At 43.2% G+C, this 17,923-nt stretch overlaps 1 protein-coding gene across 10 annotated transcripts in view; it reads right to left on the reverse strand.

Moving 5' to 3' along the window:
- Nucleotides 1-15,262: 15,262 nt before the first annotated feature.
- STARD13 (StAR related lipid transfer domain containing 13) overlaps nt 15,263-17,923 on the reverse strand; it is a 245,538-nt gene continuing 242,877 nt past the window's right edge. For all 10 annotated transcript variants that reach the window (XM_067016566.1, XM_059041576.2, XM_067016565.1 and 7 more), the window contains 2 exons: nt 16,455-16,631; nt 15,263-15,721 (listed from right to left, as the gene is read on the reverse strand). In XM_067016566.1, the coding sequence (XP_066872667.1) occupies nt 15,604-15,721; nt 16,455-16,631 (295 nt within the window). In that variant the 3' untranslated portion in view covers nt 15,263-15,603. The remainder of the gene's footprint in view (nt 15,722-16,454; nt 16,632-17,923) is intronic.

Below are 17,923 nucleotides of genomic sequence, written 5' to 3' on the forward strand. Positions count from 1 at the left end.
TCAGTAAACAGAGGATGGCTCTTTAAAATAGTATGTTTTAGATAGCAATTACTAAAGTTTACCTATGAAGCAAAATGCTATAAATCAAATCCATTTCTTGGATATTCCCTTTAGGGCATCTTAGAGCAGCTTGGCATCCCGATTTAGCGACGTCTTTGGTCTCTGCTTCTGGACTTTGAGCAATGGTATATCAGCAGCACTTTTGCCCACGTCTGCTCATTGCGGGGCAGATGCAGTTGTAAGAATGCAGATTCTACTAGATGCTTTAAGCGGGGGGTTCTCGTGCCTGGTTGTGCATTGGAATCACCTGGAGAGTTTTAAAAACCACTGATGCCTGGCCCCATTTGCAGGGGTTCCAGCTTAATTGGTCTGGGATGTTGCCCTGCATCTCTTGCGTTGCCCCAGTGCCCACTGGGTGGGCCATCCAGCCTCTCCCAGGTGACCCTGGCCCCTGGGGTCCAGAAACAGCCTCTCCTTTATCCTGTAGCTCAGAGGAGGCCGTGGATGCCCGCTGTTGCTACTCACTAGCTTTCCTCTCCATACCCCGTTGGCGTCTCAGCTCTTCCAAGGCCCCTGGAACCAACTCTTTGCATGACATTTCCTCTGCTGTAAAATCTCAAAGTGGTTCTTCTTTTCCTTGTGCAGGTTTTTATGGGACCTTGACTAAGACAGCTGGCAGTGAAGACAGGGAAGGTGAATTACTCACAGTATGGGGCAACCTTAAACAGCCAGCCCTCTAGTGCTGGCTGGGAGGGTAGAAGAGGCTCATCAAGTGGAGGGGGGAGGGTGGGAAGGATACAGGCATGGTGGCCGTTTCCAGAGGCCACTCATTCAGCCGTAGAGACACCTGCAGATAGTCTATAACACAAATCTCATGGGAGAATCTAATGAAATGTTTTAATTTCGTCTTTTTGATGATTTCATTTCCTTGTAATAGGTCACACTTTTATAAAGTCCATTAGGGAAGAAATTATTTTTTTTACTTGATGCCTATCTGTTGATAAATAGGGTTGATTAATCAAACCTGATTACCCTTTTAGTACATACTGGTAAAGCTGAAAACAATTGTGAATTTCTTTTTAAATTCAGAATTCCTTTTTACCAAACCCTGCTGTTGGCTTATGCTTCAAATTCATGACCAAACATCAGGTGTTGGAAAAGCCTCATCCCAGTTAAAAAAAAAACCAACTTCAGAAAATGTCTGTTCTTTGTCTTGTGTAAGAGGAGATGCTCTGTTCTATATTACTTATGCGTGTTGTCGCGTTGGAGCTCTGCTGACAGCTGCCATGTAACCCTGAGGAGCAATCCCAGACATCAGACAAAAGCCATGTGTTTGTTGGTTGTATACACGGACACTCAAAGCCTGCTTTCAAGTAAGCACAGGACGGATCCCGTACAGACTCACGCTCACACACCCACACACATCCCCTCCACACACTCAGCGGATCCTCCGGCAGCTTCGCCCAACCATACTTTCTGAATGGCCTTACTGAACTGGATTCTGTTTCTGCTCCCTTGTGGACTCCTTCAGAAAGCAGTAGTGAACATCCTCCATATTTTACCGAAAAAATTTGCTAGTCAAAGCTAGCAGCACTTTTGTTCCCTTGGGGACATCACTGCTATCAGCTAAGAAACTGAGCCCCACTTATCTAGAATTGAACAGTAATAATAAACATTTGTCACGCCCTATCTTGACAGGTATGTTGTTATTCCTGTTTTATAAATGAGAAAACTGAGACTTACAGAGGTTAATGACATGCCAAAGGCTCACGGCAGGGAAGTGGAGGATTTGAACAGGCAGGATTGTTCCAGGACCTGCACTCTGAATTATGGTATGGACTGAATTTATGTCCATCATGTTTTAAATGGCTGGATGAATCCAGAACTTCCCTATGCCTGAGCTAATTAGTCTTGGGAAAATCAGGGGCTCAGAAAGAGCCAGCAGCTAATTTAGGTCGTTAGTGACTATTTAGAGTTAGGATCATGTTCGTTTCCTAGAAAAGGTACCAGCTGACTTACAAGGAGAGAGATGATTGCCGGCTTAGAGAGCTCCAGAAAACCTCTAGAAGGAGACACTGTAAATGGCAGAATTATAAGACAAATTACTTACTAGATTGGCAATAAAAAGTGCGTTAAACACTCCAGTCCAAACCACTAGTGGGTACAAAACCAGAAATCACCATTGCTAAGTGTCTGGATTCCCGAGCAGGGCCTGTGTTGAGAAAGGCCCTGTGCTTGGTTTAACCTTCTTCTACGACTGTTTTGAAATTCTTAAAATAATTTTGTCTTTGAACTTGTGTTTTGTGAGGAGGCTGATGGGCCAGTGTGATACTCACACGGGCAGCGGAGATGCGACAGGCAGCAATGGGCAATTCTACAAGTTGGAGGAATGTCAGAGGAAACGTTAAGATAACACCGTGTAAATCGACATTCAAAGTGTACTTCAGACATATGAAACACATTTGTACAGAGAGTGAAATTTTTTAAAAAATTATTCCTTGACAATCAGCAGTTCTAGATGTAATAAAATTTATATTTCGGTATAATTTATCAGAAACTTATCCCAGTATAATGTCCCCAAATAATTCCAACAGTGTTGTCACAGCCTATCCTTTACTCTTAATGGCTCCAACAACAGTTGCACATGCATAAAGAGACTTCTCAAAATTGAAAACTATCAAAAAGTGTTTCTAATCTTGTATTTGCAAGAGCAACCAAGATTGCTTTCAATTATATTTACGAAAAATTAAGTTGCTAACAGTATAGATTTTGATGATCCAATAAAAACATTTTCAGAAAAGTGAGCCAGAAATCTTGTGATCAGTCAAAATGTCACATTAATAAAGTATTATCATTTATTACATTATATAAGATTATAATGCCAAATTATTTTGCAAATTTCTAAGTTTATGTTATTTCTCATATATCACTATTACCCCATTACTCTTTTGAAAGTAACAAAATATATCTAAAGGACATATTTAGCACCTTTAATAGCACTTCTTCTTGCTTTTTAAACAAGGGGCTTTCATTGCCATTTTGCGCTGGGTCCTTCAAGCATGCAGCCCTGCTCCCAGAAGAAAGAAGTGAATTATAGAAGAACAAGGAGGATAAGGTTTTCTACCAAGAGTCCAAGCTTTCTTTTTTATCTTGATGAAAAATACAGCCCAAAGCAGAGGGAACGGTCAGCTCCGGGTTGGGTGGGAGGAGTCAGAGGGATCAGGAGAACCTTGCAGGGTCTGGAGGGCAGGGCTGGGAGGGCAGGGCTGGGTGTAGAAGCAGTTTGTGCTTTTTTTCTGGTTGCCAAAGGAGCACATTAAGTGTTGAATGACCTTAAAGAAGAAAAAACCTGAAGAGAACGGATTGATTTTTTTTTTCCTTAGTCACTACTCTTGTGAAAATTACAGTTGTAGTTTATGTTTATTTTTATTTTCATCCTCTTTTTCTTCTCTCTGGAATTAGAGCTGGTTTACTCAGGAGATGGGGGGTCACAGAAGAGCCAGGTGTCTGTGAGCCTGGGCTGGAGATCTGGACGTGAGCCCAGCTTTGCCTTTATTGCAATGAGACCTTTACAGACTACCCAAGGCTTCCATTCTTCATTTTCTCATATGTGGTGGTGAAGGGGATGATGACAGCTGATACATCTTGGTGACACTGCTTTGATTCATGCTAGGGAAGCAACAGTTTTACCCACCATTGCTTTTGAGTTGTCAGAGAAAACGTCAATGCAGGGAAAAAGACACATACCATTTTAGTATTATTATGAAAGTGTTTTGACCTTGTAGATCCCCTGAAAGAGTCCTGGGGACTCCAGAGCTCTACAGACCACACTTTGAGAACCACTGTTCCCTGGTGTCATTTGAAGAGCTCCAACAGCTGATCCTAAGCTCCAGTGTTCAGAGAGAGGCCAGGAGCCTGTGAGAGGAAAATGAGAACACACAGGACAAGCCCTAAAATGAAAGAATTAAAACTTGAACCAAAATATAGAAACATGTAAGAGTAGTCAGTTATATTTTTTAAAGGCTTTCTGCGTGATTTTTTTTTAACAGCTTTATTGGAGTATAACTGTTTTACAATAGTGTGTTAGTTTCTCCTTTACAACAAAGTGAATCAGTTATACATATACATATGTTCGCATAACTCTTCCCTCTTGTGTCACCTTCCCTCCCACCCTCCCTATCCCACCCCTCTAGGTGGTCACAAAGCACAGAGGTGAACTCCCTGTGCTATGCTGCAGCTTCCCACTAGCTATCTAATTTACATTTGGTAGTGTGTATATGTCCCTGCCACTCTCTCACATCGTCACCACTTACCCTTCCCCCTCCCCATATCCTCAAGTCCATGCTCTAGTAGGTCTGTGTTTTATTCCCGTCCTACCACTAATCTCTTCATGACATTTTTTTTCTTAGATTCCATATATATGTGTTAGCATACGGTATTTGTTTTTCTCCTTCTGACTTACTTCACTCTGTATGACAGACTCCAGGTCTATCCACCTCATTACAAATAACTCAGTTTCATTTCTTTTTATGGCTGAGTAATATTCCATTGTATATATGTGCCACATCTTCTTTACCCATTCATCTGTTGATGGACATTTAGGTTGCTTCCATGTCCTGGCTATCGTAAATAGAGCTGCAGTAAACATTGTGGTACATGACTCTTTTTGAATTATGGTTTTCTCAGGGTATATGCCTAGTAGTGGGATTGTGGGGTCATAAGGTAGTTCTATTTGTAGTTTTTTAAGGAACCTCCATACTGTTCTCCATAGTGGCTGTATCAATTTACATTCCCACCAACAATGCAAGAGTGTTCCCTTTTCTCCACACCCTCTCCAGCATTTATTGTTTCTAGAGTTTTTGATGATGCCCAATCTGACCGGTGTGAGATGATATCTCATTATAGTTTTGATTTGCATTTCTCTAATGATTAGTGATGTTGAGCATCCTTTCATGTGTTTGTTGGCAATCTGTATATCTTCTTTGGAGAAATGTCTATTTAGTTCTTCTGCCCATTTTTGGATTGGGTTGTTTGTTTTTTTGTTATTGAGCTGCATGAGTTGCTTATAAATTTTGGATATTAATCCTTTGTCAGTTGCTTCATTTGCAAATATTTTCTCCCATTCTGAGGGTTGTCTTTTGGTCTCGTTTATGGTATCCTTTGCTGTGCAAAAGCTTTTAAGTTTCATTAGATCCCATTTGTTTATTTTTGTTTTTATTTCCATTTCTCTAGGAGATGGGTCAAAAAGGATCTTGCTGTGATTTATGTCATAGAGTGTTCTGCCTATGTTTTCTTCTAAGAGTTTGATAGTGTCTGGCCTTACATTTAGGTCTTTAACCCATTTTGAGTTTATTTTTGTGTATGGTGTTAGGGAGTGTTCTAATTTCATACTTCTACAGGTAGCTGTCCAGTTTTCCCAGCACCACTTATTGAAGAGACTGTCTTTTCTCCACTGTGTTTCCTTCCCTCCTTTATCAAAGATAAGGTGACCATATCTCTGGGCTTTCTATCCTGTTCCATTGATCTATATTTCTGTTTTTGTGCCAGTACCATATTGTCTTGATTACTGTGGCCTTGTAGTATAGTCTGAAGTCAGGGAGCCTGATTCCTCCAGCTCCATTTCTCGTTCTCAAGATTGCTTTGGCTATTCGGGGTCTTTTGTGTTTCCATACAAATTGTGAAATGTTTTGTTCTAGTTCTGTAAAAAATGCCAGTGGTAATTTGATAGGGATTGCATTGAATCTGTAGATTGCTTTGGGTAATAGAGTCATTTTCACAATGTTGATTCTTCCAATCCAAGAACATGGTATATGTCTCCACCTATTTGTATCATCTTTAATTTTCTATTTCTTCCTGGTTCTGTCTCGGCAGGTTGTGCTTTTCTAAGAATTTGTCCATTTCTTCCAGGTTGTCCATTTTACTGGCAGATAGTTGTAGTAATCTCTCATGATCCTTTGTATTTCTGTAGTGTCTGTCAGTTGTTACTTCTCCTTTTTCATTCTAATTCTGTTGATTTGAGTCTTCTCCCTTTTTTTCTTGATGAGTTTGGCTAATGGTTTATCAATTTTGTTTATCTTCTCAAAGAACCAGCTTTTAGTTTTATTCCTCTTTGCTATCATTTCCTTCATTTCTTTTTCATTTATTTCTGATCTGATCTTATGATTTCTTTCCATCTGCTAACTTTGGTTTTTTTTCTTTTGTTCTTTCTCTAATTGTTTTCAGTGTAAGGTTAGGTTGTTTATTTGAGATGTTTCTTGTTTCTTGAGGTAGATTGTATTGCTGTAAACTTCCCTCTTAGAACCGCTTTTGCTGCCTCACATGGGTTTTGGGTCATCATGTTTTCATTGTCATTTGTTTCTAGGTATTTTTGATATCCTCTTTGATTTCTTCAGTGATCTCTTTGTTATTTAGTAGTGTATTGTTTAGCCTCCATGTGTTTGTATTTTTTACAGATTTATTTTCCTATAATTGATATCTAGTCTCATAGTGTTGTCGTCGGAAAAGATACTTGATACGATATCATTATCTTAAATTTACCGAGGCTTGATTTGTGACCCAAGATATGATCTATCCTGGAGAATATTCCATGAGCTCTTGAGAAGAAAGTGTATTCTGTTGTTTTTGGATGGAATGTCCTATAAGTATCAATTAAGTACATCTTGTTTAATGTATCATTTAAAGCTTGTGTTTCCTTATTTTTTTTTTTTTTTCATTTTGGATGATCTGTCTATTGGTGAATGTGGGGTGGTAAAGGCCCCTAGTATTATTGTGTTACTGTCCATTTCCCCTTTTATGGCTGTTAGCATTTGCTTTATGTATAGAGGTGCTCCTATGTTGGGTGCATAAATATTTACAATTGTTATATCTTCTTCTTGAATTGATCCCTTGATCATGATGTAGTGTCCTTCTTTGTCTCTTGTAATAGTCTTTTTTTAAAAGTCTATTTTGTCTGATATGAAAATTGCTACTCCAGCTTTCTTTTGATTTCCATTTGCATGGAATATCTTTTTCCATCTCCTCACTTTCAGTCTGTATGTGTCCCTAGGTCTGAAGTGGGTCTCTTGTAGACAGCATATATACAGGTCTTGTTTTTGTATCCATTCAGCCAGTCTGTGTCTTTTGGTTGGAGCATTTTATCCATTTACATTTAAGGTAGTTATCGATATGTATGTTCCTATTACCCAGGACATAGTTTTAATGTCATTAGATATAATTATTGCCAGGGCCCCAGGAATGCTGAGATCTTGATCATCTATTATCAGTGATCCTTCCCACAGGTTCAGAAAGCTCTCTGTGCACAGGAACAATAGCAGAAGGGTATCAAAAGACGTCTTTATTAACAGCTGTGCAAATGTCTGAGAACTATAGTAAAGGACGAAGGCTCCCACTTGCCTCTGAACCTAAATCTTAGGACTGAGCAGGCCCCGTGATGCCACAGGGTGGGACGGGGATCTATCCGTGTATCTGGCTGTACTTAGCAGCCTAGCTGCGTGCACAGAGGAAGGAGCACACATGATGGGTACCACCTGGCAATGCTGTGACTGCCTCCAAACAATGTCACGGAGCTTGGTGATTCACACTAGCAACTCCCCTCCCCTCAAAGGTGCTGCAAAGGGCTGGACAGAGTAGCCTGGCTGGAGGTATGTTGTCCCTCCCTCATGTGCCCTTTGCTGCTTCCAAGTCTGGCCTCACCAGAGGGCTTGCTGTGCACCCCACTGTCTTGCTGTCTTCTTTTTAAAATTTATTTATTTTATTTTTGGCTGTGTTGGGTCTTCATTGCTGCGCGTGGGCTTTCCCTAGTTGCAGAGGGCAGGAGCTACTTTTCATTGCAGTGTGTGGGCTTCTCATTGTGGTGGTTTCTCTTGTTGCAGAGCACAGGCCATAGGTGCTCCCGCTTCAGTAGTTGTGGCATGTGGGCTCAGTAGTTGTGGCTCTTGAGCTCTAGAGCACAGGCTCAGCAGTTGTGGTGCATGGGCTTAGTTGCTCCACGTCATGTGGGATCTTCCTGGACCAGGGCTCGAACCCATGTCCCCTGCACTGGCAGGTGGGTTCTTAACTACTGCACCACCAAGGAAACCCCAGTGTCATCTTCTTGTTGTAGACTATTTGCAATTATACTCAAAATGTCACTCTTTAGAAGATCCACTCAGCCAATCTGCTGGGTGTTCCTCCAGCCAGCATAGCTTCCTGATTTCATCATTCTGTCATAGAGGAACCCTCCTCATTAAGGGAAGCAGTAGAGCGAGCAAAGCTCAGATTGCCTGGGTGTCAGTACTGGTTGGGTGACATCAGGAAAGTCACTGGTCCTTTCTTAGCCTCAACTTACTCTTCTAAAAAATAGATATAATAGTATCTATGTCATTGGGTTGTTGTGAGGATTGATACCTACATTGTGTATACACATATACATGTATGTGAGTGTGTATGAAGAATCCTTGGTAAACAGCAAGGCCCCAATGCACACAGCTGTCATTATTGTCTTATCACTTTTTACTTAATGGGAGGTTTATTCCATGTGTGATTGGTGATGATCTGAAGTAGGTAGATAAAGAACCCATAGCATACAGGGCATCGGAATGTTCCCTGGACGTTTACACTGCTAGGTTTGAAGTTCTGGTTCACTATGGTTCCTCTCATTAGCCTTCGAAATTCCACTTGGAGAATGCCGTGGAGAACTGCCATCCTGCTTGCTGCCTCTTCTGGCCTTGATTCCTTTGTCCCGTTTCAGTGGCCTGACCATCGTCCTGGGAATTACTGCCACTGGAGGGTCTTTTCCTCATTTGCATGGCTCACACCATGGACGTCACCTTGGGTCTATTTCTGATCTCTGCATGACATCTTGACACTGGAATGTGGCAACACGAGGAGCTGTTCGTTTTACACTCCCCAATCCTTGAACAAAAATTGCAAAGTGTTCTTCTGTCTTCTCAGAGAAAAACTGTCTCCCTCTTGTTTTTATTCAGTTTCAAGAAGTGACAGCTGTTGCTGTATGTATGACTGGTTAAAATTCCTTCATTTCATGTAAAGGATCCTGCTTGATGCCTGCTTTGCAGCATCAGGACTACAGGGGAGCAGGGCTCTGTTAAATGTGAATTTTGAGATTTGTGGGGAAGATCAGGACAGCCACACAACCGTCTGAAAAGTGAACAAGGCAGCCAAATTGCTGCTGCATTTAAAAAATTTTTTTTGAAATGCTGCATCACTGCTTTGATGTTTTTTATGCTTTACACATACGCTGCTGGGTTTATACTGGAACCACTGCAAACTGATAGAAAACTAAGAAGAAATCCACTGTCCTTTGCCACTTCCAAGTCTTTTTCGAGCTGAATGTTCAGTTTCATGCAGTTCTAGAAGGGAAGCACTGTTCTGGAGTGTGTGTTCCTCGTGTGTGGGGTCCCAGAGGGCAGCTCCAGCAGATCCCAGGGAAGCAGGGACCATGTGGGGAAACGACCCGTACACTCCAACCACCGGAGAACAACAAGGTCAGGTGACTTTCAGGGTTAGGCTCTTTTTCAAATGTGGTAGTAGCATTTCAGTCTCTTCCATATTCCAAAAATAGCTTCCACCTACCTGCTGATGCCTGAAATCCTTGTAACAGGAGAGAAAGCCTCTAATGCCCGATAAGGAGATAAAAGACTTCATTATGCAAATCTACAGTGGAGCAGCTCTGTCTGAAACATTCACATGAAAATGTCACCAATCAGCTTTTCAGCAGACGGGATGGGAAGGGAAGGCGAGGGAGCCCCAACACAGGGCTGGCACCCGCCGTGCCCACAGGAGCAGCGCGCTGATGTTTCCCGAGATGACGCGGATTTAGGGCAACGAATCCATGCGCGCCCCTGGTGTGATGATCTTCTGGGTCCTGGGGTGGAGCCACGTGGCCAGGACGTGAAGGTGGGTCTTCCGCCGGAGTGAATCCCTCCTGCCGTCAGCGCAGTTGGGCGTCACATTCTGAAGCTGGGGACCTGGGGGTGGGGGTGAGGCGGGCTGGGCCAGACCCTTCCCTGTGGGGGGCGTTCACTGTTCCCAGAGTGGAGGCTGAGCGTGGGGGGAGGGGGCCGGCCTGGCGGAGAGGTGAGAACCCCTGGGGTCAGGTGTGGGTTAAGGCGCTGGAAGCAGAGCCCCTTGGGGCTGCAGCTTTAAGTTACATCCTACCTTGTACTGTCTCCCCGGTGTGTTGGTTGAGTCTTATCCCAAGTGACGCCTGGTCTCAGGCGTGTTGTGGGGATTTAGGGAAGCACTTGGAGCAGCTCCATAAGGAGGTATCACGGGGAGAACGGGGTCTTCCTCCCCTCCCAGGACTCTGGTGCCAGGGTGGGTCCCAGCAGTGAGCTGAGCGGCCGTGGTCAGCAGAGGTGGGTGTGGGTGTGAGCCAAGCTGACAAGGGAGCCTGCCTTCGAGCACGTGGAGACGCTTGTCTCGAGACCTCCCCACAAGTATCCGGGGGCCTTGGAGACATGCTTGTATCTGGAAATCAGAACGGTAGGGGACTTATCATCTAGGCCTAAGAACTGAATGTTCCCATGTGGGACATGCGGGCTTCCAGCACCTGTGCCTCGCTTGCTGGAACCCTGCTAGCTGATGGGCTTGAAAGACGCAGCCATCGCGCATCAGCAAGTGTAGTTCCCAGAGGCTTCATGTCCTCCTGCTGCTGTTACTTATTTTCCTTCACAAGGAATAAGGTCTCAGCAAATTGATGAATTGATCATTCCCACCACTATAATTTTAGCAGCTCCAGTGGAGCTTGAGGAAAAATAATCAAACAGCATGTCATTTTGATAGTTCTTTACCCCAGGCCCTTGTTAAGCTTTTCCCTATCTAATCTCCTTCCTCTGATTTTATTTTTCTCTGTAGAGCTTCCCTGGTCAATTACTTATCTTGTTTCTTGGCTCTTTTCTCTTCTAGACCATAAGTTCCATGAGGACAGGGATTTTTTGTCTGTTTTATTCACTGATTTTATTTATTGTTTTATTTACTGAATGCCTAGAACAGTGTCTGGCACATCATGAGTGCTCCACACATTTGTTGAATGAATGAACTAATCAAACTGTCCTATTTTCTGCAAACAGATGTTCAGCATTTGATAATTTCAGAAACAGTTGCATTTAACTTCTTGGAAGACCAGCCAATCCTCCATTGTTTGTGCTGTTGGAGAGTTGAAGCAGTCAAACACAAAATGTGAGTTATTTCACTGGCTTTGGAATACTCCACACTAGGTTATGACTTCCATTTCTATGGCTTCTATCATCTTTATGCCCAGTTTTCAGATGCCCAGGTCATTTAAAATACCTATAGAATGGTGTAGCAGAAAGTGTCCTACAGGATGGAGTTTCAAAGCTGAGTAAGACATGGTCCATGTCCCTAAGAGCTCATAGTCTAGTGGGAGAGTTAGATTGATTGCCAAATGACTAAATGAGATGTGATTAATGCAATAAGAGTAATATATAAGGAAGCAGGTGGATTTCAGATGGGTGGTCAGGAAAGTCCATGGAGCAAATTATGCTCATATAGGGTTTTGAGGAATAAACAGTCTACAACATGACCAACAAGATGGGGAGAAAGTCAATGCCAAGTCACAGAGATGTGAAAGAGTGGCTTGGTATCACTGGACCGTTATGTGTGTAGTCAGGAGAGGCAGGGATGATAACATAACTGAAGTGAACATGGGATGTACGTACCTCTAGCTTTGGGCCCTGGTCACTCTCATAATGTTTCAGACCTATATGTCCGTCCCACTAGTGGCTGGGCATCTCCACCTGGACAATTCAGAATCATTGTAAGCGCTACAGGAACAGTGACACTCCACTTGGCTAGGATCTATTTAATTCCTTTACATTAATTTCCTGAGAAGAAATACTGCTGATTTTTTTTTTTTTTTTTGCGGCCAAATATCAAAAGACAAGTATAACAGGGACTTCCCTGGTGGTCCAGTGGGTAAGACTCTGCGTTCCCAATGCAGGTGGCCCGGGTTTGATCCTTGGTCAGGGAACTAGATCCCACATGCATGCCACAACTAAGAAGGCCACACACCATAGCGAAGATCCCGCATGCCACAACTAAGACCCAGCACAGCCTAAATAAATAAAATATTTTTTAAAAAAGAAGTAGAATAGTTTCATGCCTAAGAATTTCATGAAGTAGACTCAGACTGAAGTTTGAATTCATATGCTCCGGGATCCCAGGATGACACTGGTTGCCTGTGGCTGCTAGAATGACCATGTTCTCTTCTTTCACATAGAAGAGGAAAAGGGACAGTTGAAATTCCTCCTTTGCCTATGAAAGCAAAACTTGCAAGTAATGGAAGAAAGGAAGAGGGAGAGGAGCAGAGAGCAGAGTTTGGATCATTTTTATGTGGGCATATATGGTCATTTGGGCTGCTGTGGCTCTTGTAGCCTGTAGCTGAGAATGTTCAAGATCTCCTGCTTGCTTAATTAGGGGCAACCTTTGTCATCTTTTAGAAATAAAGCATAGAACAAGTACAGTGGTCCCTCAGTATCCGCAGGAGATTAGCTCCACGACTCCCTTCAGGTACCAGAATCCAGGGATTGCTCAAGTCCCTTATGTAAAATGGTGTAGTATTTGCATATAACCCTCGCACATACTCTCATATATGTTAAATCATCTCTAGATTACTTGTAATACCTAATACAATACAAATGATATGTAAATAGCTGTAAATACAATGTAAATGCTATGTAAATAGCTGCCAGTGTACAGCAAATTCAAGTTTTGCTTTTCGGAATTTTCTGGAATTTTTGGAGTTGTTTTTTTTTTTTTTTTTTTTAATTTATTTATTTATTTTTGGCTGTGTTGGGTCTTCGTTTCTGTGCGAGGGCTTTCTCTAGTTGTGGCAAGCGGGGGCCACTCTTCATCGCGGTGCGCGGGCCTCTCAGTGTTGTGGCCTCTCCCGTTGCGGAGCACAGGCTCCGGACGCGCAGGCTCAGCGGCCATGGCTCACGGGCCCAGCCGCTCCGCGGCACGTGGGATCTTCCCGGACCGGGGCACAAACCCGCGTCCCCCGCATCGGCAGGTGGACTCCCAACCGCTGCGCCACCAGGGAAGCCCCTAGCCTTTTATATGAATCTTTGTATTTGAGGGAGATTTGACTACAGTACTGAGGCGTCAAACTCATGGCCAGCTTTTTAGCTTGAACTCTTCCTCAGAAAGCAGGTTTTCCACTTACAGGATGAAGCATGAAAATCAACATGTATTTTGTAGAAAAAAAAAGGGTATATTTAATGTATATAAATTTCTTTGCCTTGGCAAGTATTTATTTACAATTGATGATTGATACCAACAGTTGAGGTAAAGATATACATGAGGTATAAATATCATATTAAAAGGCAATATCATTTTATTTCTATTGGCAAGATAACAATGGTACTGTAGTATTTGACAAACAAGCTCGCTGCATCTTTCTCCTCTTTTTTTTTTTTTTTAAGATGCACTGTGTTGTTAGGCAGCAGTAATGTGATTAGTATGTGCATAGAAATTTAAAAGTCAGGTAATTTGAAGAGAAGGGGAGTCAGAAATAAAACCATGTTTGCTTTTATTGTAAGTATCCTCTAGGTCCCAGCTTCTCAAGGTGTGGTCTTCGGTCTGGCAGGCCGGGCATCCCCAAAGCTGGTTCAAAATGCGGAATCTCAGGTCCACCTCAGACTGCCTGAATCAGAGGCTTATTGTCACAATACCTGCGGGTGATCCGTGTGCTGCTAAGGCTGGAAAAGGCCTGCTCTGGGTGACACAGCACCATTCATCCTTGTGTGCCTATCATATTTCCTGAAAACATATGATCCCATCTCTGGAGTAGGATCAGCATTAAGCTAAATTAAAATTCACTAATGATCTTGTCTATGCATATTAAAGTAATCTGGCATATGTGGTTAAATTTAAGATGTATGGAAGAAGTGAATTTGTTTTGCTCACAGAGCATTGCCCAAATGGAAAATTATGGGATGGCTGCCACCTTCTTCGGTAGGCAAGGAAACAAAAAATTCCTAGATCACAATTGAAACAGTATGATTTTACTGGTACCATACAAAACTCATATATAGCATTTTTATTTCTCTCAATAAAAGAATTGCACATTGCTGATAAAAGAAAACATTATATAAACGCATACAATATAAAAAGAAAAGAAAGGAAAACACTCTTGTTTTTTTTCCTCCGGCATGAATTGCTAAGTTATGATACCAATCTCTCCCTGAAACCAAACACAATAAATTATCTTCCTCTCTAGCATTGTTGAATTACAATAAAAAACCAACAAATCCATTAGCAATTGGTTAAGGATAGTCACTTTGCTTAGTCTATACAGTAATAAATAAGGTTGGGTCAAATGCATAGGTAGCTTGACTGACTAATGAAGAAACGTGGAATTTAACAGACCTGTTTATATTTTCTAAAACTAATTGAAGAACACAGTTTTGGTCTTAACATTAGTTTAAAAACCTTGTCTTTCAGATTGCAAAACTTTGATGAATTCTATCTTGAGAGCGTCATATGTAGCAACAGTAGAATTCCCTGAAGCTGAAATGGTCCAGGACTCTTGAACGACCATCATCTCCCTTAATCTGGTGTCCAGAGTTAAATTCAGTGCAATACATTGGTAAGAAAATGCCAATTAACTGTGACCAAATAGGCCACTGGTCAACTAGAATGACATTTAAGAACATTATGAAATGTAAGTATGAAAACTCAACAAAACACAGAGGCTCCCTTTGGCTGTGAATCTGCAAAAGCTATTATATTCAGCTCTAATCAGCAGATAAATACAGGCTCTCGTTGAGTCACTGGGCTGACTCCAGTGGTCCATAGGCGTCTAACATGTCACTGAAAGCTGTATCTGCTGGCCCCATGGCAAGCGGTACTCTAGCCTTAAATTCGGGAACGACTCCTCACCCACTTCTTTGCTTCTACTAAATATTATTTTCCTTGCTTTATCCAACACCTCACTCTCAGTTTGAATAACACAAACAAGCTGACAACATGTAAGAACCATTTAATGTGTTTTCCTTTGGTTGGCTAATCTTTGGTAAGACATTAGGGCAGACTACATATTTTCACACACTTTGGTGTCAGCAGCAGATTCTGCTCAGCTTACAGGACGGTGGGGAGACAGCGCCCAGAACAACTTGGAAAGAACCAGGTGAGGAAGGGACTTACCGAATCAGTCTCGTTCCTTTTCAAAATATGCACTTATATATAAAATTGATATTTTACATATATACAGTAAAGATAGAGATATACACACATATGTACATATGCTATACATACATTTATTTACAGTTAAGAATACGCTTCTTAGAAGCCTTTAAATAGCAAATTAGGCAATGCACAAGGAATAATCCATTTAAGTAACATAGATAAATGTTCTGATTTTTAAAAATATTATATTAGTAGGGATGTAGCCGTCTCCAGGAAGGCTAGGAAAGTTCTCAGAAATTCTCGCATCTTCAACATTACGACTTCTCAGTGCTTTCATTTTTAAGCATTGTCAATCGGTTTCTCTCTCTCCCTTGCTTTCTCACACACACAACTCTCTCCCACAAGTGTTTGCTTTCACTTCCTCTTCCCTGAGTTTGATGTCACACTGGGGAAAACTCAGATTTTAGTTTCTGGACCCTCAGCAATGAGGGGCTGAAAAGAGTTTCTAATCCTGGCAACTTCCGCCGCACACAGATGTCCAAAACCTTTATTGTACCATTCTGGGGAGTGACCTCTGCAGGGACAAAAATCAGAAAGGAAGTGGGAAGGTCTTTTTCCAAATCACAACAATTTGTCATGGTCGACAGGGCTGTGCTTGTGCCCTGAATGTCGGTCCACCTGCGTTACACTCGGGGCTGCCGCTCCAAGGATCTGAGAACCTCATTCTGTCAACAGGGGCCTTGAAAAATGCCTTTTTGGCCAAGTATTCAGTCTATCTATCTTTCCAGTATTCACCCGGTGCTTTAAAATGATAGCATCTCCTCAGGGGTGATTCAGACTTAATTCTAGAATTTACTGAGAAAACCCAGCTTATATCCACCCAGACCAAGAACTCAGCATCATGAATGCCTTGAAGGGGTTGGATTTAAGTTAGTTCCCTCTCAAAGGAGGGCAAAGGGAGGGAGCTGCAAAAGGGATAGGCTGAAAAGAAACGCAAGAGGACTTGTATTTACTGAGCACCTACTACATCCCGGGCCCTAGTGCTGGTGTTTGCCCCGTGCCCGAAGCACAGAAGTATAAGTGAGACAAAACGGAAAATAAAGATGAGCAGAGGACTTTCTCCTGAAAGTCAGAATTTTAGCAAGGGCGCAAAGAGGAAAAGCGAGGGGGAGGCACGCATAATCTTCGAGAAAGCATGTTAATGGCAAGAGGAATAAAAGGACAGTGAAATAAGGGACCAGATGAGAAACAGGGCCCCGGCGAACGTGCGGCAAGCCCGCGCCCGCCGCCCCCAGGAGCCCGCTCACCTCAGGTCCACCCTGCAGATGTGGGTCAGCCTCGACTTGCCTGAGCCGCACGGCTCCATTAAGTACTGAGAGTCCATCACCACAGCCCGCACACCACCCATGAGCTGGGCTTCCTCGTGCTCCACGGAGAGGGACACCAGGGTGCACATTCCTTTGGGCAAATCAGTCTTCCAGGTCCTGCAGCAAAACAAACCCGCACGTCGGAATTAGGGCTGAGAGAGAAAGAAAACCCTGGGCACAGCGCTGAGGCTCACACTTACATTTTCTTGCTCAGATTCCAAGCCCAGTTACTTGGACTAAGCTAATGGTTTCCATAAGTGCATGTGAACTTTATACCACGCAGTTGAAAGCAAGGGTCTCAGCCCTCTGACCCAGAGGTCAGAAACGGTCTTGCAGCTTTCAGAGCTGCTTTCGGAATCCCAAACTGAGGCTGCAGAGGCTCCTGCACGATACTGAGGGGCTGGTCTCACTGTTTGGGAATGAGGACGCGCCCATTCAAGTCTTTCACCAAACATCTCTTGGGTGTGCCAAGCTCTGAGAAGCCACCGAAGCCATAAAGGTCGACAGCCCAGGAGGAGAAACAGACCCACCCAGAGAACCCTAAAGCACCATGGCAAGCGCGGTGATGCTGCTGTGCGAAGAGTGCTCTGAGACCATGTACGGGGAATGGCTTCCTGGAGCAGGTGGTGCTCAGCTCAAGTCTGAAAGGCTGCTTAGCCTGAAGGAAACTAGATACATGCAGACTGCTAATTGCCTTCAAGTCCCTGAGTGGCTCCTGAGCAGAAGAAGAAATAAAAACAGTTGATTTGCCTCCAGAAAGCAGAGACATGAAGGTATGCTTTCATTCAGTGCAGACAACAGCCGTCTCACAATGTGCACTCTTCAAAAATGGAATGGGCTATATGAGGGGTAGTGAGTTCACTGTTACTGGAGCTATTCAAGTGGGGGGGGGCGGTGTACCACTTGGGAAAAGGTTGTAGATGGAAGTCAGGAATCGTGAGAGCGGGTCTCGAGAGACAGGCCTCACACTAACAGCCGGCTGTTCTTGAGGAAGGCTGATTCCTGCACAGTCATGGCTGCAGCTAGGACTCCTGGACCAAGCCACCGTGGTGTAGCAGCATTCTTTGAAAAACAACGACTGAGCCAGTGACCTGAATGAAGACCCTGAGCTTCTGTGGAGATTGCAGGCCCAGCTGACACCTTGATTTCAGCTCAGCAAAGGACCTGGCTAAACTGTGCCTAGATGCCTGACCCACAGAAATTACGAGAATAGAACTCCCTGGAAGACGGCTTAAAGATGGCGGAAGAGTAAGACGCGGAGATCACCTTCCTCCTCACAGAGACATCAGAAATACATCTACACGTGGAACTTCTCCTATAGAACACCCACCGAGCGCTGGCAGAAGACCTCGGACCTCCCAAAAGGCAAGAAACTCCCCACATACCTGGGTAGGGCAAAAGAAAAAGAA

The sequence above is a fragment of the Kogia breviceps genome, chromosome 16 (genome assembly GCF_026419965.1).
Source record: "Kogia breviceps isolate mKogBre1 chromosome 16, mKogBre1 haplotype 1, whole genome shotgun sequence".
Classification (NCBI taxonomy): Eukaryota; Metazoa; Chordata; class Mammalia; order Artiodactyla; family Physeteridae; genus Kogia; species Kogia breviceps.